The sequence below is a fragment of the Coenobita brevimanus genome, chromosome 30, assembly GCF_032717465.1.
Source record: "Coenobita brevimanus isolate Jiangsu-jjx chromosome 30, ASM3271746v2, whole genome shotgun sequence".
Lineage (NCBI taxonomy): Eukaryota > Metazoa > Arthropoda > Malacostraca > Decapoda > Coenobitidae > Coenobita > Coenobita brevimanus.
Window position 1 is genome coordinate 8158707 of NC_136983.1, and position 23150 is coordinate 8181856.

General features: G+C 41.8%; 1 protein-coding gene across 1 annotated transcript; it reads right to left on the bottom strand.

Moving 5' to 3' along the window:
- Positions 1–18582: 18582 nt before the first annotated feature.
- Positions 18583–19107, bottom strand: LOC145395211 (uncharacterized). The gene has a single exon (XM_080268899.1). It carries the CDS (start codon positions 19105–19107, stop codon positions 18583–18585), a length of 525 nt encoding a protein of 174 aa, XP_080125025.1.
- Between the last annotated feature and the right edge of the window lie 4043 nt (positions 19108–23150).

Consider the following 23150-nt stretch of genomic DNA (forward strand, 5'->3'; position numbering starts at 1 on the left):
ATTCAGGCAAGACAACCACTACCACCTAATGTCACCATTGTCGACATGAGCAAGCTCCTCTGCCACATCGTTTGGCCACTGAGAGGAGATGCATCAGCCATTGCTGAGTCCATCAATACCAGATTGTCCTCTCTTGCTGGTGAGAAAAGCTTAGTATTTGATAAGTACCACAATGTTTCAGCAAAGGATTATGAACGTATGTAATGCACTGGCCTTGGGTCCATCAACTACAACCCCACCATCAACACATTCCTGCTTAGTTGAGATGCTATCATGAGGGATAAGCACAACAAGCTGCAACTGTGGAAAGTGCTAAGCACTTACAGCTTTGGCAAAGGAGTCACTATGGAAAGCCCTAGCAAATGTGTGTTCAGTCATGACGAAGCGGACATAACAATGATCTCGTACCTCCTCATGGCTGCCGAGTCTGGCACACGAGTGATCTGCATTCTCTCGGATGACACCGAAATGTTTGTGCTGCTTGTGTATTGGGTGTACCAAAATAAGATCCAGGCCACAGTGCAGATGGGGAGGTGGGATGGAGCAGTTTAGGACATCAGTACCACTTGTGCCCAACTCGGCTCGAAGTGCCTGCAGATCTTGGGAATGCACTATCTTACTGGCTCAGATACTACCTCATATGTGTGTGGCAAGGGAAAAGTGTCGGCCCTGAAGACCCTGAGAGCTGGCAATTTCCCTGGCCTGTACTCAACCTTGGGTGAGCTTGATGCCACCCATGCCAGCTTATGGAAGCAGGACAGGCATTCATCTGTGCTCTATATGGTCAGGTGCATTGGACCACAATGAGTGAGGTGAGGTACAATACGTACACAAGAAAGCATGGCAAGCTTCTCAAGGTCATGTCGCTACCACCAACTGAACAAAATCTCTTCCTGCACATCTTGCGTGTCCATCTGCAGTCCATTCTCGCTAAATCTGCCAACCAGCAGGCTCCACCTCAAACTGACATCACGAAGTATGGGTGGGAAATCAAAGATGGCATTCCAGTACCTGCAACCTCTTATCAGCCTCCAGGACCCCAGGATCTCATTGATGTAGTAAGATGTGGCTGCAAGGCAGCAGTGAAGACGTGCAGCACTGAACATTGCAGCTGTCACGATGGCAAGGTCTCATGCACTATGTATTGCAGTTGTGCTTGCAGTCAGTTTGAGGTGGAGCCTGCTGGTTGGCAGATTTAGCGAGAATGGACTGCAGATGGACACGCAAGATGTGCAGGAAGAGATTTTGTTCAGTTGGTGGTAGCGACATGACCTTGAGAAGCTTGCCATGCTTTCTTGTGTACGTATTGTACCTCACCTCACTCATTGTGGTCCAATGCACCTGACCATATAGAGCACAGATGAATGCCTGTCCTGCTTCCATAAGCTGGCATGGGTGGCATCAAGCTCACCCAAGGTTGAGTACAGGCCAGGGAAATTGCCAGCTCTCAGGGTCTTCAGGGCCGACACTTTTCCCTTGCCACACACATATGAGGTAGTATCTGAGCCAGTAAGATAGTGCATTCCCAAGATCTGCAGGCACTTCGAGCCGAGTTGGGCACAAGTGGTACTGATGTCCTAAACTGCTCCATCCCACCTCCCCATCTGCACTGTGGCCTGGATCTTATTTTGGTACACCCATCCCAGACAGAAGATGAAGATGAAAATGAGGTAGAATATGGGAGGGCGGAAGCAGATGTGAAAGAAAGTGACGAGCAAGTTGAATATTATGCATTTGGCTCTGATGAAGAATGGGAGTGGGCAATGCTTAATTGTCCATTAATGAAAACTGTTCCTAGCTCTGAATATGTTTTATGTCTTACGTGAATTGTTAAGTTCCCAGGTTGTATAAATGAAAACTTTCCTTATTTCACAGCTTCATGTTGTACATATTGATGAAGTAAGAGATGATGAATAAACGCTCTGAAAATTTCAGTATCCTTGATTTTGAATCCAAATACAAAATTAACATTATATATCGATTTCTCGGGTCAAAAATATATGAGAAAGACATATCACACGTGACTGTAAGTTGGTTACCCCACCCCCCGTCCTTGGTGGCCATCTTGGATTTGTGCAAATTACCGGATTTCTCCAAAGTTACCACTCCGGTGACCAGGCTATATTTTCTTTATAAATCCATAAGAGTCGGAAACTACCAAAAAACAATACACTTCTAGTAACAACAAGGTTCACAATCTGGCACTGGACTACTTTCAGACGATAGTTTCACAACAGTTGTCTATGGTGCTGAAACAAAACATTATACCTGATCCCAGGAAGAGTTCATAGAGGACCTCTCGAGCTGCAAGGGTTAATCATCCATGCTTTGCAGTACGATATAAGGTGGTCCACACGGTACGCATCCCAGTTCTCATGTATTTGACAAAAGAAGCAGTGCTATAGTCGCGCCATGCGACTCTGAGGTTGTTATTATCGTGCCCTGGCAGCCTACCCCTCAACAGTGCGTCCAATTTCGTGTATAAATATGAGGTGCATGTGATTCGGGTATAATATGTTCGTGTATAATAATATTCGTGTATAATTTATTCGTGCATAATAATATGGTTCGTGTATAATATGATACGAAATCGGACGCACTTTTGATGGTAGGTTACCCGTGTACGATAATGACAACCTCAGAGTTGTGTGCCGCAACTGTAGTATAAAAATGACATCGTTTTCTGCTTCCCATAACTCTTTTCGTGTTTTATACTGGCTCATTTTTTACATCTGTTAATTGCATGACTGCCTCTTATTATTTTATGAAGCATCAAAACATTCAAATATTTTCCACTCCTCACAAAAGTACTGTAGATTGAATTGCTTCCCGCAACATAGGGTACAAGACTGGGAGTAATGTATACGGAGCATCCTTTACAGAAAATAGTGAATAGAAATGCGTTTTCATTTCTTTTTATGCTTTTGCTGTCAGATGTAACTTGAATAAGAGCGTCAGGAACTAGCAAAGGATAAAGCACATAATGTGCAAGACAGAAAAACAATATCTCATTTCGTGTTGTGCTCTTTGGCTATCACCTCTTCAGCAAAGTTCAATAAATTCGTCAGGAGCTAGCAAAAATTTGGCCAGAACATATAACACTGTCTTTTGCTTTCTCCCGTACACATGTGCTAGCATAATTTTGTTATTTTATGTTATGTACTCAGAACAATCAACAGTTCTTCTATTCTGTCTGTTCTCTTGTGCTGCCTTGCAGAACATCTTTTTGTAGTTGATTTTTACTGGTAACCGGTTAGGCAGGCTTTGGTAATGAAAGGGATAATGTTGGCTCTATCTAACATACCAGTTCGAAAAGTCTTAGCAAAGCTGAGTAACATTGCCCGAGGTAGCAAGAAAATGAGTAAATAAGTAAACAAATAAGTAAAAATTGCGGACAAAAATGGTCATCTTCCTTTTTCTGTCTACCATTTCCCTACAAAGACCACCACTTTTCCTCAACATTTTGTGTGAATAAAAGCTAAGATGTCTGTTTTTACTGTCAGCTGTTTCTTTTCTTAATTTCAAGCAAAGAAACAGTGAAACGACTAATGGAAGAGATTTATCGACAGTTCGCAAATGAACTCTATAATGTTTAATGAAAGCCATATATACACATACTGAAATTATGTTTACTGTGAGGGCAACGAGGACCCAACTAAAAAGGAGCCATATTGGGCTAAATTTGCTGTGCAACCATGAGCAAAAGTTCATCGACATTTTTCATGCGGCTGTAGCGATGGAAGGTGTCACATAAATCCTTTTATGTGATAGCAACAAGAAACACACAACAAAAGAGTATTAGAAGGAGGGATTCTCTGTGACATTTAGGGAGGGATGAGAAATATGCAAGGCAATACACATTACTAGCTGGAGATTGTTGGCAAACTCTTACTTATTGCTGTACTTTTTCAATATACACAATTTCAGTGCGTGGGTACAATTTCTTGCATGTCTAACAAGCAAGAATATCGTTTCCTAGTTCTCCGTCTCTCTGTGTGCCCAGTTTCGTGACAGGTTTTGAGCGTTGCGTGTTCCGTTCTTAACAACCTGCCATGTTCTCGTGTTGGGAATTTTGGAAAACCTCACGGTGTGGCTACCCTTATCATGGCATTATGTAATTAAGAATGTTACCACTCTCTACTGCTCTTGGAACTTTACCGATATCTCTACAAGGATTTTATAATTTCATTTCCAAGAAGAGCATATTTGATTTCAATTTATATGAATCACCATCATCAGCGGTTCTTACAGTTAGTACAGTGATATTCCTGTAATTCATTGTACCAATATAATATACCATCTAAACAATATAAAGGGTTCTGGTGTCTCGGAACACACTCAATATTGCATTCTAAACATTTAACCAAGAATGAATCAAAGGTATCAAGACACCAGAACCAAAATGCATACCATATACAACAGTCCGAAATGTATTTCTGTTTACATCATTTCCCTTTTAGTTTTACATGAATTAAGACTGTAAGAAAACAAATATTCTTTACAGTATAAGAACTGTTATCCTGCTCCATCCAGTCTGTGTATCTCCAATTTTCATCTCTCCCTTGTCCTCTGCCTGCCTCTTCTCTATCCGTCTGTTATCCGTGTATATTCCAAGTTAATTAGGTCACTCGAAAATCGTAACATTCATGGCGTCAACCCTCTTCCATGACCCACCGTTCTCTTCAGATACTTCTCGCACTGTCTCTCCACCTTGTTGTTGTCTGCCCTGTCTTTTTTTTTCCTATTTGTCAGGTCAGAGTAGAATGTTTTGAATTAGGGAAGAAGAAAAAAACTTACAGATGTATCATGAAATAAGAATCCTGAGTTAGCCCTTTCAGTCAAATCAACTCTGATATATTATTTTAGCTGACTCGAATCGGTTTCATTAAGGCGAGAGTGGGTAGTAGAAGCTTCAGTGTTTAAAAGCCGAAATATCTTACTCAAAACGGCAACTCCCATCAATCATCAACTTCCTCATCTTGCATCTTGTTTTTTGCCTATTTTCCTCCATACATTCCTTTCTAGTTTTTTCCTTTTTTTTTTTTTTTTTTTTAGCCCTTGATCAGGTGGCATCATTTTCAGCTTGCTCCTACTCATTTCTGTCGGATATATTCACCTTAGGAAAGTCTTTTTGAACTGGAGAGGTTCGATACGGCCTTCATTGATCCCATTTCTGCTCGAGGTCGTTCCTATATATATATATATATATAGAGAGAGAGAGAGAGAGAGAGAGAGAGAGGCCTCTATATATATATATATATATATATATATTTGTAAATTTACGCCGAGTCCCCTTTTTTACGATAAGGGCTGAGGCGTTGCCCCTGGGTAAAGGAATTAGGTTTGGAGCCCGTAGCACTTTATGACTGGATGCCTTTCTTGATGTCTACCAATGATCCTTGGGTGGGCTTGAACCTCCGACCCTTCGGCCAGAGCGGAGCGCTCTAACCCTCTGAGCCACAGCTGCTACCAACAGTTTAAGGCTTGAACACAGTACAGCTGTAGTATAGTCCCATGCCGGTTCATCTTACTTCACCTTGCCTCATATCTATTTTGAAAAAGAAATTCGTCTAAGGATGGGATAATTAAATAAAAAAAAATCATCGAAATATAGATGCTAATCTGTTTAACGAGATAAGAATTAAGATAGAGTGTAAAATACATCCGAAAATGAACACGAAATAGTAATCGAAGTTAATGAAGTGTTGAAATAATTCATCTTTCTATCAGCACTGCATAGCATATGCTTATATGACAAGCTGGGGATGTAGGAAAGTCTATTTATCTATCTGTCTATCTATAGCCCAATGTCTTAATCTCATAAAATGTGGTTATAAGCAAATCGCCTCCAATTCGCTCTGTCCCCTGCCATTTCCCTGCCCTCCCCCCAACTTGCACCCCCTCTCTTCTCCATCCCTCCCTCACTACCTCACTGAAATACACGCTCTTATTTAGTCTCTCATTCTCCATCCTTTCTGCATAGTCAAACCACCTCAATGTATTCCTCCTAACGTTTTCTGCCGCATCCGCGTACACACTGCAACACTTCATCATTTCCTCATTTGTCAGTTGTCTGTCTCTCCACGTAACTCCACATGCTCCTCCCAAAAAACTCATTTCCACTGCTCTCACTCTTGACTTCTGTCAAAAGTGAGAATACTGTATGTTGACTTTTCTGAATACATTAAGTTTCCGACGTTCTTAATTTTGACAAGAAAATGTGTGGAGGATAAAGAGGAAGAAACTGGGATATATGTGAATTTTAGTCGTGCAACGTACTTTCTCTGATGACCGAGTTTCTCTCTCTCTCTCTCTCTCTCTCTCTCTCTCTCTCTCTTTAGTCTAAGGTAGTAGTACTCACCCCAGTGAAGTTTGCTTCCTGGTTTTACTTGGGAACTAGACTGTAAATACGATTATGAAGCTTGGGTCCAAAGTTTTCTTTGTACAGTTCGTACAAACCTATGTTTTCATTTAACGTCTTAATATTTTGAAACAGTGGATTTTTAATATTTTCCAGTGACTTACTTAAGTATATGCCTGATATTTCTCTTATCAGAGCATTAAGAAGAAACTATTATGAAGTACAAAGTACATTTAGAATGAGTATTTCTCTTACAAACAACAGTGAACAACAAAGACTCTCATTGTGAAACAGATTATCTCATAACCAAGGATTCTTATGTATCTATATCTATCTATCTATCTGATGCACCAATCTTTCTGTTTATTAAATAATACATGGATAGATGGATACATAGACAGATAGGGAGTTATTCAGGGAATCAGCTATATATATCCATGTGGAGGTTTTCGTTATTTTCTAATACAATTTTCAGGCAGCTCTATAGCAGAGCAAGACAGTACATTCATACAGCTCTACATCGCTTACATTGCGCTTGTTCGTGTTTAGCACTGTATTTCAGTGTTCATCTCTTGCAGCAAATCCGCATTCAAGATGGACAACTGACATTTTTACTTTTTTTTTTTTTTTTAATAACAGAACAGAGGAAGGAAAAACAAATGAATAAAAAAAAAAATTCATGCACCAGATTACTGGTGTCCTCTATTCATAAAATATCCGTAACAGTTAGACTTGTACAACAGTAGGTTGAAGTTTGGAGGGAAACAACTCTGGGGAAGCGAGTTCCAGAGAGTTGCAGTTCGGAGAATGAAAGAATTCTGATAGGCAGAAATTCTGCAGTATGGCTGAGTGACATTCCAGTCATGAGCGCTGCCAGCTGCCCGTGTAGCACGAGGGAAGGCATGGAGAGGTGGCACCATGGACGCAACTTCGTCTGAGCATTTGCTATAGAAATATCAGTAAAATAACGCAAGGGAGGCAACATTCCTTCATACTTGTAGGGGAGGTAGTTTATTAGTAATAGCAGGGTTATTAATGATTCTAACAGCTTTGTTCTGAATTTTGTCTACTTGTTTTAATGCAACCTCTCCACATCCACTCCACAAGGGTGAGCAGTATTCAAGCTGAGAGCGCACATGACTCTTATAAATTATAACTAACTGCTCGCCAGTGAAGAAGTTACGGACTCTGTACAATAATCCAAGTTTCTTTGAGACGGTTTTAGCAAATGATCTAACATGAGAGGTCCAGCTGAGGGCAGTGTTAACCAAGACGCCAAGAATTTCGATACTTTTACAAATGGGAGTATTTGTAGCACTGAAGGTAATATACGATTCTGGCAATACCTGTCTATTAGTAAATTGTATGTATTTAGTTTTACTAGCATTAAACGAGACAAGGTTATTTTGTCCCCATTCACTGATCGTGGATAAGTCTTGATTTAAAAAGATGGCTGTACTGAGTTGAGAGTTAGAGATATCGGACTTTGTAAATGGATGTCTGAGTGTGAATGAACTATTAAGTGTTGAGTCATCTGCATATGAATGGATAGGACTGTGGGTGACAGATAAGAGATCATTAATATGAACAAGGAACAAGGTTGGTGCCAGAACTGATCCCTGCGGCACGCTGACGTTCACTGAGTGGAAAGTGGAATATACATCATTTACTTTTACTCTTATTTTTCTATTGCCGAGATATGAGGAAATCAAAGGAACAAAAGAGTTTAGTCCATAGCAAGGGAGTTTGGACAACAGGGAACAGTGCCACACTCTGTCGAAAGCATTAGAAATATCCAGGGCTTCTGCATAAGTTTCACCATGTAGGTCAACTGATAGATGGATGGTATGAGACAGGAGATTGAGTATGTCAATGGTGGCTCTTTCTTGGCGAGAACCATATTGTCTATCACTAATTAAGTTGTTTTATTCAAGATGTTTAACAATGTGCTTATTAATTACAGTTTCAAAAACCTTACCAAAAGATGTGACAGCTATTGGTCTGTAATCAGAGGGGTCAGAGGAACTTCCTTTCTTTGGAATTGGGTGGATATTGGCTTCTTTCCATGAATTTGGGAATGATGAAGTACGTATGCATAATCTGAATAATTTTACAAGAACAGAGGCAAGTTCTGGGGAACACTTTTTTAAAACAATTGGCGGAATTCTATCTGGGCCTGGAGCTTTGTTGGTAGGTAAATTGTCTAGGATGGATTCACGTACCTTGTCTGTATTTTAAGTGGAAGAGTCGGGAGAGTCAAGTTCTAGTGCTGGGACATTCTGGCTGGCTTCCTCTAAGGTAGAATTTCTGGCAAATATACTGGCAAAGATATCTGCTTTCCCACGCGGGTCATTTGTAATGTTGCCATCTGGAGATTTTAGTGGGGGAATGGATGATGACTTGTTAAAGTTATTATTGAAAGAATTGAGAGTTGACCAGAATATTCTATTGTCATTAGGGTTGTTAAGTAGTTTTGATGCTTGGTTTTGAAGAAAGTTTGATTTAGCAAGATTTATTACAGCTTTTGCATGGTTTCTAGCAATTTTAAATTGAGAGAGTGATTCAGATGTTTTTTATTTCAAGTAATAGTTATATGCTGAAGACTTTTGGGCTGTTGCTCTGGCACAGTTGCTATCAAACCATTTTGGAGAGTTCGATCTTTTAGTGAATTGTTGACTTGGTATGAATAAATCCATACCAGCTAGTATTAAATCGCAAATGTGGGACTGGGTAGAATTGACATCACTAGAGAAGAAAGACTGCTATGGAATGTCAACAAGATAATTTCTAAATTCATCCCAGTTTGCCCTATCAAAGTGCCATCGGGTCACCCTGACAGGTTCAGAATGGGGAGGTTTGGGGGGGCTAACTAATGAGGCTTTGATGAGATTGTAGTCAGAGGATCCAAATGGAGACAACACTTTTATCCTGTACTCCAAGCTAAAGCAGAGAACAATGAAATATTACTAACACCTTACCTACAATATTTCTTATCTGTTATGAGTCAACTCGTTTACGATGAGTCCACTTGCATTCTTTCACGTATTTTGTTGCTTGATCTTCTTACTTCCTCACGATTTTACCCATCATATACAGACTAACATATATAGTCACTCCACGACCTAATTTCAACTTATGTAGCTCACAATGAAGTCGCAACAAGGTAATAATGTAACGTCACCATACTGTTGTTGATTTTTTTTTCCATCTCTGGTTGTTTGGGATATATTTTAGGTAAATAAAGCTGCCTAATTTACAGTAGAATTGAATATGGGGATTTAACGATCTAAAATAAGCTTGGGTCATCTATTTTGATCTTTCCAAAGCTCTATTTATGTTTTCTAACTTAGGGGAGATACCTGTAGTGATGGAGTTAATAAAATGAAGATATTGCGAAAGCTTCTCATTAGGATCATGGATCAATATCGTCATTTGATAACCTTGGATGTTTTTATTAAATAATTGACAAGAAAAGCCTTTCGTGTCGATGAGAAAATTGAAAGTTATATTTAACTCGTTCAGTTCGAAAAGTCTTTTCTATACTGGAAGAAAAAAATTTAAAGTTAGGCTGAATGAAGCAAAGACGTCCATGTGATGAAGAAGCTTTTCGAAGTCGTGCATAATTTCTCCGGTTCGAAACGTCTCTCTTCATCTGAATAAAATCATCTGCAAATGAAAAGAAAAAAAATGAATAAGATACCCTTGGGCTGAAAGGTTAAATAATGGCATGGTATTTTTAATGCAATTATCACGTCCCTTCTATACAAATTGCCATGATATATTCACGCAATGTCAAATACATCAGTTATGCCTACACACACACACACACACACACACACACACACACAGTCATTTTCACCTCAGTGTCAAACCTTAACCTTGAACCACTTACTATCTATGTATCTATTGCCAGACTCCTTAATCCCACAAGGGGTGGCCACAAACAAATCGTCTCCCTGACGCCCTGTCCCCCCGCCTTTCATAGACCTCGCCCCAGCTCACACTCCCCTCTCTCATATACTGTTGCGGACACATGACTCGAGGCCACCAGCTCTACCGCCTCGTCGTGGCGTGGTGCACATCTCATCTGGCAACAGTGAGTATCGTCGTGGATCTGCACTCAGGGGTTCAACGTGATGCCATTTCGAATCAGTTCTTTACATGTCTGACTCTGGCTGGCTTACTCTCGTCTGAATGTACTAATTCTTAAGAGCTATACATATAGTATTATGAAGTAATACAATATATTTGTTGTCACGCTCCATTTACATCATACTGTAGGTTACAGTGATTTATGTGTGTAATGGGCGTCAAGAACTGGCATTAAGGAGTGGCCTGTTACCGTCGTGCAGATTGTGCTATGACTGAGTTCATTAATCATTCCTGATAATTCTAATCTGCGCATACTGCTCATACTTATCTAAAGTGTCAAATATAAGGTTATCGCCCTTATCAGCTGTTACATGGAGGGTGGCTGTAGGTGATGCTGGAACGTCAGAAGGGTCACCTTCTTGGGGATGCACTGCTGCAAGCAGAGAAGGGTGACTTACTTAGGTGTGAGGAGTCTTTTTCTAACAACTATGACAAGCAGTGTAAAGATTATCTTTTGGCACCGTAAAATTACTCCACAGCGACTTGCTGCAATATTCACTTCAAGACATAGCCATATTCCCGTTGTCCTTGGAGACTTAGTAGCGTTTCTTCCTTAGCAATTTACTTTTGATCATTACACCTTAATACCCACTGGCTTTATGTTTTATATAACGTGTCATAATGCACAGATGCATCTTATATTTATAGCTTGTTATGATATATAATATAGCAAAAACCAGTTTGGGTTAGAAATGTTGAGAAGTATGTTTCGAACCGTCTGCAAACTGAACCCTTGAATGTAAATCCAGGACTCGGCTACACCAGTGTTGTCAGGCGAGATGTTCACTCCAGCAGGGCTAAATGGTGGAGCCGGTGGCCTCGAGTCATCTGTCCGCAATTGTACCTCTCCCCTCCATCCCTCCATCTCAATCCTCGGCCACTCTCTCCTTCTTCCCTCCTTGCACCTCACTCACATGCCTTCTCCTCGTTCGTCTTTCGCTCTCCATCCTCTCCACATGGCCAAACCACCTCAGTGTATTTCTCCTAACGCTTTCTCTCACATTCATTCCCCAACACTCCTTCACTTCCTCATTTGTCAGTCTGTTTCTCTATATAATTCCACATGCTGTCCTCAAATAATTAATTTCCACTGCTCCCACTCTAGACTTGTGTCATTCCAACAAGGTCCAAGCTTCACCTCTATACGTTAGAGTTGGTATCACAATATTATCATGCAGGGACTTCCATGCTCACTTCCTTATTCCTTTATCACAGCTTTCAAAGAACCAGCAGCCATTCTTTCTTGTTGTACCTTTTCAAGCACTTAATCCTCCAAACTTCCATCCTTACTCATCGCACAAAGCAAGTACTGAGATTCACTCACATTTTTCATTTCTTCATCACCCAACCTCACTGTTTATACAGTGTCTTCATTTCAGTCGAAGACCACTTTACACTTACCATTAACCTAAACTGGATAACCATCTTGTGGCACGGATACTTCAAGCATCCTCTTATACCTAATGTTAAACGATTTTATTTGAGATTAAGTCATAGGGGTCTGAGAGTTTCTACTCATTATATGAATCTCTGCGATGACGTACCTTATTGCTACATAATTATTTTTACCACAAGAGGATTTTATTTAACCTAATAGTGGCTTTTGGATCTACAAGAGGTGGACATCGCATTAATGTATCCTTTTCACTACCAAATGTCTCCCCTAGCATAAATCATATCGTCTGATTATCAGAAGATTATAATGAAAATGCCGTTATCGTACTGAGCGGCTTTCCTAAGTTAATCAATAATTGTCTCTTGTTGGCAAGAATTAAAGTACAAAAAAGCAGCCTCATGGTGACGATATCACGACTAACGCTGTCATTAGAACAAGTCTTCTGAGTTAAAAAAAAAAAAAAAAAAATCGTCTGGTGATGACAAGAACAATTTATAAAATGGGGTTCATGTTACGGGTAACGTTAATGGAGATTGTTTTTTATCCATCAATACGAGAATTCTCCCATATGCTGATGGATAGGTTGGGATGACCACCAATCATTCACTCACTCGAAGTATTAATCCTTCAAGTGACACATTACTAGATGAGAAGCCAGATGGTTTAATTTAATACACATTACTACTTACCACGTTGATTGTTTACCATATTTGGTTGTATCTGTGCTGTGTGCTTATTCCCTAATTCTGCTAAGATTTTTTTTTATATATACTACGTCTAATATGGAACACATCCTATCAATTTCTCCATTCTTTGAATCCTCCATTCAGTGTTCACGACCACCTTTGGCTTTCCTTTCCTTTCGCTGATCCACCTGGTGAACAATCCTATATCTTTTCTATCCTTAATGAGCTACAGCACCTTGTACAGTACTCTACCCGTATCCCTGATCACCAATGAGAGAGTTCCAACATGCTTGACCTTTTCCTTACAACTCGTCCTTCTCCTTACTCTACTGGCACCACTTGTTTGAATATGAATTTGAAGTTTTTATAGAGAATAGTTTTATGTATATTGCAAAAAAGTACAAAATCTAGAAAGGGTAAAGGAGCTTAGGCTTATTTTACTCTGCTCGGGCTATCAAACATACATTATTACATTACTGTTACACCATTGGGGTTCCGTTGATACATCAAGATGGTTAATCAAAGGCGCAAGAAAGCTTCTTGGTTTCATTCCTCCTTGGTACAGCTAAGGCACACCTGCAAAACACAGACTTTTCTCTCCTAAAATAATTCTGTTCTTCCTTCACTACTACTCGTTCGCTAGCTGATTAACTCTCAATTACTGACTGTTTAACTACTCCACCCTACACTGATTACTCTCCCTGTTCGACTCGTTATCTTTATCACGGATTCACTGACTGTTCATTGGTGAAAAACACAACTCACTTTATCTGGCACTCGTGGCTGATTAAAACTTCACAGTTCTTCACTGTCTGGCACACTGCCAGCAATCTAGATGGGTCGCTTATTATATCCCCCTGTCTCCCCCTACTACAGCAACCCAGAATATTTTAGTAAAGAACTCAAATCTCTGATGCAGTATTGCACATTCTAGATCCTAGGAGAGAACTCATACTTTCTCACATAATAATAGTTGAATTAACAATAAACAGTAATAATGATGACAAAAACTAATTCCTAAAGCAAGACAGAAAGAAAACAATACAAAGTCCGAAATCTCCAGAATGTTCCTCACATCTCCAGATAGCAACAATACCCTAATCTTAAAGGCAGAACACTGCCCCTCCTTCAAAACTGTTTCGTCCCCGCCATAACCATCTAATCCTATCTGTAAGGCATGCAAGTATATGCATGGTAATCTTCCACCCTAGCAGGTTGTCGCCATTGCCTTTCCTGTCTATGACCCATGGAGTCCAGAGCTCCATCTGCTCCTGAACCGTCCATCAAGTCATCTCTGGTAACTGTAGCATCCTGAGCATTGAGCAAGGGATGGTTGACTGCCTCCATGCCGATGGTTAGAAAACTTGGATCATCAGTGCTGCCAATGACTCCACCCGCCCACCACTCCCTTAGGTCCTCCTTCCAACTCTGATGTTCTGCAGGTACTCAGTCTTGCTCTAGGTGTACTTACCAGACCCATGATACCTCCACAAACGATTGACATGGAGGGTCTTCAGCCTGGTTCTTCTTTCCCCTTTGATCCTGTAAGTCATGTCTGAGAGACAGACCACCACCATGTACAGTCCTTTCCAGGAGTACTGAAGTTTGAAAGACTGGCCCTTTTTCTTCTGGGGGTTGTAGAGTTACACTCGGTCTCCCACCTAGAAGTTGATGTGCCTAGCTCTCAGGTCGTACCCCCACTTCATGGCTTGACTGGAGAACTTCAGCATCCCACAAACTTGACAGTGCACGTCATCCATTTTCTTCTCCAGACTTCGGGCAAACTCAGAGGCTTCCAGTGGGAGACCTTCCTCTGGGGGACTGCCGGTTAACAAGTCTACTAGCAGGCACAGTCCACATCTGAATATCATCTTCTCCAGATAGCATCCAGTAGCCTCATGGATTTCAGACCTGTAGGCCATCAGGAGAGCAAGCAACTAATGCTCCCACTCTGTCTACCTTTCCATACAGTGCATGGCCAGCTCCTACCCCAGTGTCTCTCCTTCATTCGAGGAGGCCTCCTGGTCTGGTATGGCATAAGCCTCAGGCTACTTGGTAAAATAGTCCATTGCCATGCATATGTCTCTGCCCACATCTGTTGTGAGAGGCAGAGGTCTGTCAGTGTCCACTGTGAACCTCTTCACCAGATCTCCTGACTGGCACATGGTTGCTTTTTGGGTCCCTTCTCTGCGCAGCAGACATCACAATCTTGACACCACTCTTCCACATCTTTCCACATACCAGCCCAGTACAACCTTTGATGCAGGTGGTTCAAGGTCTTCTTCACTTTTATGTGTCTACTGGCACCCACAACTTTTTCAGCAGTACCATCACCCACTGGCTGTGAAGTCCATCAGGAATCACCCGTTGGTGCTATAGTTCTCCACTGTCCAGTTGCAGAGTATCCCACTGAGCCCAGCAAGTCTTGGCAGGAGGACTTACCTCAGAGGTCCTCTCCTATGCTGGGTGCACTGAACTTTGCCTCAGGGACTCCACAACTGGTTGCAGAACCAGATCCTCCAACTGCTGTGTTCCTATATCAGTTGCAAGGTTGTCTGACCCCATTACAGTACGGAAATATTTCTTTGCCTAACTTCTTTGTGACTGCAATGCTGATACTCTAGGGGGCTTGGTCTTTAGGTCAAACGGGCAGGTTTCCATGGATTTGTCCAGGTTGATGAACGGTTGTGTAGTTTTGCTGCTCCAGCTTTCCAATACACCAAACTAGCTGTCCTTCAGGGTTCTTCAGGGAGTCCAGCCACCTCAGCATAGCAAGGTCAGTACAGATGATAAAGCTTGACCCGCGCAAGAAAGGGTGGAAATAGTTGAAGTTCCTCACCATTGCTAGAAACTCCTTCTGAGTGACACAGTAGTTCCTCTCTGCTGCACTGAGCTACTTGCTGTAGTAAGTCACCATTTTCTCAGTATTGTCAACTTTCTGTGAGAACACACACCCACACCCACTTGCGCCATCACAAGTCAGGATGAAAGGTCTGAAGGTTCTAGATATGGAACCACCAGCATACTGCTCAAAGCCTCTTTCAGCTGCTTGAAGGAGTCCTCAGCTGACTCACTCCACGAAATCTTGTGCCTTTTATTCGTGAGCCGGTATAGTGGTGTTGCAACAGTGGCAAAGTTCTTCACAAACTGGCAATAGCAGCAGCATTAACCCAAGAAAATCAAGAGCTTCCTTACAGTGGTTGACAATAGCCAGTTCTTCATAGCAACTACCTTTTCAGGGTCAGTTAACAGTCCTGACTCACGATGTGGCCACCATACTGGACTTCCCTCTGAAACAGCCAACATTTCTCTGAGCGTAGCTTAAGATGTGCAGTTTTGAATTGACTGAAGATGTCAGACAGCCTCTTTGATATCATCTGGTAAATCGGGGCTGTCTTCCAAAGTAGTCCTTCCATACTCTGTCCATCAGATACTCAAAGGTGGCCAAAGCTCTACACAGTCTGAAGTGCATAACCTTTAACTGCCAGAGTCCCTCGCCATATGGAAAAGCAGTCTTCTCCTTATCTCCATTTGCCATCTTGACCTGGTGGTACCTCAACTTCAAGTCCACCGTTGAGAACCTCTTCACTCCAACAAGAGCATCATAGGGTACTGTCTATCCTTGGCAGAGTGTAAGAGACCGTGATGTTGACATTATTAAAGGTCCAGTAGTCCATACAGCACCACAGGGAACCACCCTGCCTCAACAGCACGACAGAATATGACCAATGATTGTTGGATGAGAAAAAGGCAGAGTATAAGAGAGAAGTGGAGGAACGATTGGGCAAATATGAATTGGAGCAGATGGGAGACGTGGAAGGTGTGTGTAGGATATTTACAGAAGAAATATGTGCAGCATGTGATGTGGTGTGTGGAAGGAAGAGAAGACGGAGGGGGGTGCAAGGAACAGCGTGGTGGACTGAAGAGGTGAAACAGGCTGTGGCACAAAAGAAGAAAGCATACAATGAATGGATGAGAAATAGGGGTGTGGCAGAAGTTGAGAGGCGGAAGAGAGAGTTATATGTAGAAAGAAAGAGGTGAAAAGATTAGTAAGAGAGAGTAAGAAGAGAGTGGATGAGGAATTTGGAAGGAATTTGAGTGTAAAGTGGAGGGACTGTAAGAAAATGTTCTGGAAAGAGGTGACAAGAGTAAGACAGGGTGGAAGTGAAGTTAGCAGGGGAGTGAAAGATAAAAATGGTAGATTAATAGTGGAGAAGGGAGAAAAAGTGAGCAGATGGAGAGAACACTTTAAGGAATTGTTGAACGTAGAGGATAGAAGTAATGCGAGTATAAGTGGCTGGGGAATGGCTGGGAGAAGGAGAGAGGTGAGAAGACAGGAAGAAATCAGTAGGATAGAAGTTGTTGAAGCAATGAAGAAAGTTAAATTGGGGAAAGCCCCAGGAATTGATGGAGTGTGTGGTGAAATGCTGAAGCATGGGGGAGAGATAGTAGTAGAATGGATGTGGAAGATGTGCAGATTGGCCTGGGAGGAAGGTAGATTCCTAGAGGATTGGAAATCAGGTATAATTATTCCCTTGTACGAAGGAAAAGGGGAAAAAGAAGTGTGTGCTAATCATAGGGACATTTGTCTTCTTAGTATAATAGGAAAAGTGTATGGTAGGATACTTATTGACAGAGTTAGAGAAAGAACAGAGAAATTAGTTGGAGAAGAACAGGGAGGCTTTAGGAAGGGAAGAGGTGGTGTAGATCAGATATTCATTCTTAGATCTTTAGTGGAAAAGTTTCTAGAGAAGGGAAGGAAGTTGTATACGGCTTTCATGGATTTGGAGAAAGCATATGACAGGGTGGATAGACAAGGATTGTGGAAAGTGTTAAGAATATATGGAGTAGATGGGAAGTTGTTCAATGCTGTGAAGAGTATGTACGATGGCGCGAAGGCTGCAGTGCGTGTGGATGGTGAACTAAGTGAATTTTTCTCTTTGAAAGTTGGGTTGAAACAGGGATGTGTCATGTCTCCATGGTTGTTCAATCTGTACATGGATGGGGTAATAAAAGAGGTACAAGGTAGGGTAGTGGATGTTGGAGTGGCCCTGGTAAGAGAGGATAGTATTTGGAAACTCCCTGTACTGTTGTTTGCAGATGATACTGTGTTGTTAAGTGAAGACGAAGGGGAGCTGCAAGGCTTGGTGGATGAGTTTGGGAGAGTGTGTAAGAAACGGAATCTAAAGGTAAATGTAGGGATGAGTATAGTGATGGTCTTTGAGAAAGGTGAAGTCAGTGAATGTACAGCGAGGTTGGATGGTGAGGAATTGGAAAATGTGAGTACGTTTAAGTACCTGGGTAGTGTAGTGAGTAAGGATGGAGGTTTGGAGGGTGAAGTGCTTGAAAGGGTGCAGCAGGGAAGAAAGGTTGCTGGTTCTTTGAAAGCAGTGATAAGAAACAGGGAAGTGAGCATGGAAGTGAAAAAGTTACTACATGACAGTATTGTGATACCAACTCTAATGTACGGAAGTGAAGCTTGGACGTTGTTGGAAGGACACAAGTCAAGAGTGAGAGCAGTGGAAATGAGTTATTTAAGAGGAGTCTGTGGAGTCACATGGAGAGACAGGCTGACGAAGGAGGATATAAAGGAGCGTTGTGGTGTTGATGTGGATGTGATAGGAAGCGTTATGAGGAACACAGTGAGGTGGTTTGGCCATGTGGAGAGGATGGAGGGTGAAAGACTGACGAAGAGAGTACATGTGAGCGAGGTGGAGGGGGGAAGAGGGAGGGGTAGGCCGAGGATGTGATGGAGGGATGGGGGGGAGAGGTATATGAGAGAGGGGGCTGTGAGTTGGGAGCAGGGCAGTGAAATGGCGTGGGACAGGGCGACTTGGAGGCGATTTGTTTGTGGCCACCCCAAACGGGATTGAGGCGTCTGGCAATAGATAGATAGATAGATAGATTGTTGGATCTTTCAGTCAGGCCCTGTTGGAGTAGATCCTCCATCACCTTCTCCAACTCTAGGCGATGGCTGGAGCTATCCCTCACGGGGTTTGCATTATTAGTCGATGATCACCCCTGTCAATGTGGTGTTCCCTCATGTCAGTGCATCCCAGGTCCAGGTCTCCTATAGAAAATATATTAGGATATTTCAATAAAAGCCTTTTCAGCTTCTCCATCTGTAGCTTCTCCAGACACTGGGCACTCCTGGCAAACACATCCTGTATGTGGTCGGGTAGTTCTTCATGGAGCTTAACCATGCTCCTCTTGCATGCTTTGCTTGGTAGCTCCTGATCAGCTTCTTGGCTCAACCTCACAACTGTTCCCTGATGTACCTTCCTAGGACAAAGTGAAAAAATGGCTATGACAACAGGTATTTCCTTTGTCATAGGGCAAACCAAGGTCCTGCCCTCCATCACTTCCCCTTTTATCATGCCATGGCTCCTGTGCCCCACCAATCCCAGGGCAGTGTGCAGTGTGCCAGTGATCTTGCAGGGCAGCAGCATCTCTGACCCTGGGAAGATACCTGTAGTCTGTATGGTCGTCACCAGTAAACCTCCATGCTCCATGGCCCGCAACAGAACACTCCTTCTTCCTAGCCACATTTGCATTTAAATAAGTCATGCAGGAAGCGGTGGGACATCAGGTGGTCTAAGCCGTCCACGATATTGGCGATATGCATGGCCAGGTTCTTTTCCCTCCATCCCATCCATATCCTGACATCCACTCCCCTAAGCTCAGCACAATGCCCTGTGACTTCACACAGCCATTGCAAAGTCTCTGGAAGCTGCTGATGATTCACCACATCCAGCCATGCCAAAAGTCTTCTCTGATGTGGTGTCGATAAACATTAAGCAGGCTACTCCTTCAATCTCGCCATCCACTTGATAAATGTTGAACGTAGCTCTCTTGCACAAGGTCACCTATGGAGCATTCATGGGATAGGCTGGCTGCTGCCTCATTGCACCAGGCATCCTTAGCTTCCCTCTTAAGAGGCCTGCTCCATCGTCTCTTGTTGGGTCTCTCATATACAGTCCTTTTTCAGGTGTCTTTGTTGTCCACAAGCCCAACACTTTGTCATCTTGCTGATTCTGCTGCCATCATCTTTTTGTCTATATCTCTTCCTCTTGTGGCAGTCTTCCTCTCAGTGCCCGGGCTGATCAAGTAGAAGTACACGTCATTAAATGTACCCGTGTTCACTACTGAGCCCTTACATGCTTTGAAGCCAGTGCTAAAGTCAGGGTGGAAGATTAATTAGCTGGACTTTAAGTAGGATTCAGATTTAAGAGTACTGGCCATGACTTCCGGCAGGCTTACTGGTTTGGTTTGGCCCGCTTCACTTGAACTTTCAGCTGGAGACTGTCCAAGTATTGATGAACTGGTCCCTAAGCAGCATAATCAGGAGGCCAGAACTGGTTCCTGCGTAGGCTTGTGCCCAGCTCCTTAGCTTATGGGCCAGTTCTTGTAGAGGCTCCTCTCTCCTGCGGGTACAAATCCAGAACTGAAACCTAAAGTCCTCTCCCTGGTATTTCATCCCACATCTCTGCTCCAAGTGCCACCCTATGGTAGTCATCCGAACTTCCTTCGTTCAGCTATGCAAAGACTTCCACTGTGGATCCTTTAAGGCTGGTGGCCAGCTGAACCGCACAAAGCTAGCCATACCACCCATTCTGACTGACCAATAGCTCAAACTAGCTGTGATAAATCTCCCAAGACAGTTTGCCATTAACATGCTGAGACTTTTTAAGGTGTTGTGTGCATAATGTCTTACAGAACCCTACTGTGACTTACAAGGACATATTCAGTGGTCTTGGGATTCAACATCGCACTACCCCTCTCTGTACACTAGTCACTGGCACCTGAGGAGTGTGCTGCGTGCTGACTCTCAACCAAACATTGTTCAAGGAATTTGACTCTGTTACTCACTTCCTATATTTCACTTCTCATTCTATCCTCTGCTGTACAGGTAATCTCTTCCCTCACTTTTCTTCCTTGGTCACTTATTGTCTCTACTTCGCTGTGTATTTCACTTTTCACTTTATCCCTCACTGTAAAGGAGACCTCACCCCTCACTTCTGTTACCTGGTCGCTTACTCTCTTTACCTTGTTGTACACCACTTCCTGTTGTTTCCTTGTCACATCCTGCAACTCCCCATAACACTTCTCATGATCCTCCTGAAACTCCTGATTCCAAGCCTATCCTCTCACTTCAAATTCTTCTTGTAGCAGTGAATCTCCCCTCTCTGCCCACGTAGTTGATCCTCTAGTCTTGCATAATGTTGTGCTTGTGCTTCACTCTGTTCTCCTTTCTGTGCTCTGAACATTGCCAGAGTATATATATATATATATATATATATATATATATATATATATATATATATATATATATATATATATATATATATATATATATATATATATATATATATATATATATATATGCATATATATATCTTTCATTCTTCTTGCTGCTTCTTTTGTTCTTGCTGTTGTGCTTTGAATATTGCATGATATCCTTCTTTTGTTCTTCTTGGTGTGGTTTGAACATTGCCTGTTAATGGAAGGCAGATGAACAATTCTGTGTTTTATTACTTCTAGGTACAGGTGAGATACACTTGCAAAACACTGACTTTTCTCTCCCACGTCAACTATGTCCTTCACTCAAAACTACTTGTTCGCTGGCTGACTAAGCATCACATTGGCTCTGTTTAACTACTATGTCCTGCACTGATTACTCTCACTGTTTGACTCACTGTCTGTCACTGATTCAGTGACTGTTCCCTGGTGAAAAACACAGCTCACTCCATCTGTCACTCGTGGTTGACTACAACTCCACTCTCTGCCACATTGCCAGCAATCCAGGCCGACCCCTCATATATTCCCCACCGAGCTCCCCCCTTATAGAGAAGCCAAGAATATTCAAGTAAAGAACTCAGATATTCTGATGCAATAATGCACATTCTAGGCTCTAGGAGAGAACACGTTTTCTCACACAGTAATACGCTTAGTCTAAATTAACAATGTGCAGTAACAATAACAACAAAAACTAATTCCTACCATAAGATAGAAAGTGAATGTAAGAAATGCCAAAATCTAAAAAATCGTCATCACATCTCCAGATGCAGACACTGCCCTAATCTTACCAGCATAACAGTACTAATCTTATATATTGTGTTTTATTATATATATGAGCCCATCATTGTCTAAAATTTCCACATATACATGTAATTTTGTGTATAATACATTTGCAAACATGTGCATTACTGCATGTAAAATTGCTTGTGCCTTTGCCTATGCACACCTACTGAAATAATTATTGGCACGCCTTGCTTCGATACACTTCGCAAGCAGAAGCTTTGAATACATGGTAAGGGTTGGTACACCTAATTCTCCCTCCCTCAGTATCTCCATCCCTCTACCCCCCTTTCTCCCCTCCCTATTTCTCACTCTCTCGCTTTCTCTTTCCTTGTAAATTATAACTCCCATAGCGTTCTGTCGTGGATAACGAATAATTCATAACAATGGAGAAAATGCTAGAAGAAAGGCCTCAAACAGCAAAACATTATGCATTAGATAATATAGAAATCATAGTGCTATTTGTCTGCTTGGCATGCGTCGTATCAGAGGTTACCACCTCAGGATTTTCTGATACATTGTGACACAATAACAACCTCCATTACCATTTTAAGAAAGGGTTCATGACAAACTTTATCAGCCTAACTAGCCTGTAGGCTATGTAAAATAACTCATGAACAACCCTTGTATATACTCTATGTACCGTAGTATTGCTATAATATTAAAGTCAATAACACGTGAATATAATTGTACATGGATATTGAAGCTGAGAATGGTATACCACCAATGTGACTAAGACGATAGCAACGTCGTGGAGGGGTCAACAGTAGACATATTCGTTTACTTTAGGAGCAGCTTTTACCTGGGACTGTTCTTGATTTCCAATTAATGTGATGAAAGTGTTGCCTACGAAACTGCTTCAGACTGGACAGTTTGAGCATCGAGTGACCAGTGTTCACATTGAAAGTGGCTTTGGCTCTTTTGTGGCACTTCTTAAATAGCAATTTATTCTGCAGATTCCACATCAACATCCTAGTTTATAATTTTTATGAAACCTATGTTGATACTCAGACTCTCCGAATAACGTTAAAGGCAGTGATAATAAGCAAAACAAATGGCTTTGTAATCTGTTCTATGATGCACTCGATGCCACCATCAATGAGGACCGAAAGCTCAAAAGATCAAGGATACCAACCAGATCTCGTCCGGTGTGTCAAATTTCATCGCACCAAAAGAGTGCCGATAATTTTATGGGGTGGGTGTACACATACAACTAATTTAAAGCACAGCGGCACATGCATGTTTACACTTACTTGTTAAACACTGTATGTGCTGTACATACACTAATTACTAATATAGACATACTGTCCGGGAGAAATAAAAGCAATATTCACCTGCTATAAATTATTATTTTTTTTTACTTTACCTTAATACTTCGCCTACCATATTTTGCCTTCACTGAACATCTGTATTTTCTGTACTGTTACTCTGTAAATATCATTATATCTGTAGGTGTTTATTAGCAGATATTCTAAGA

Bases quoted from the DNA above. Each gene is read 5' to 3' on its own strand.
- LOC145395211 (XM_080268899.1), bottom strand. From the start codon at position 19,107: ATGGAGCATGGAGGTTTACTGGTGACGACCATACAGACTACAGGTATC.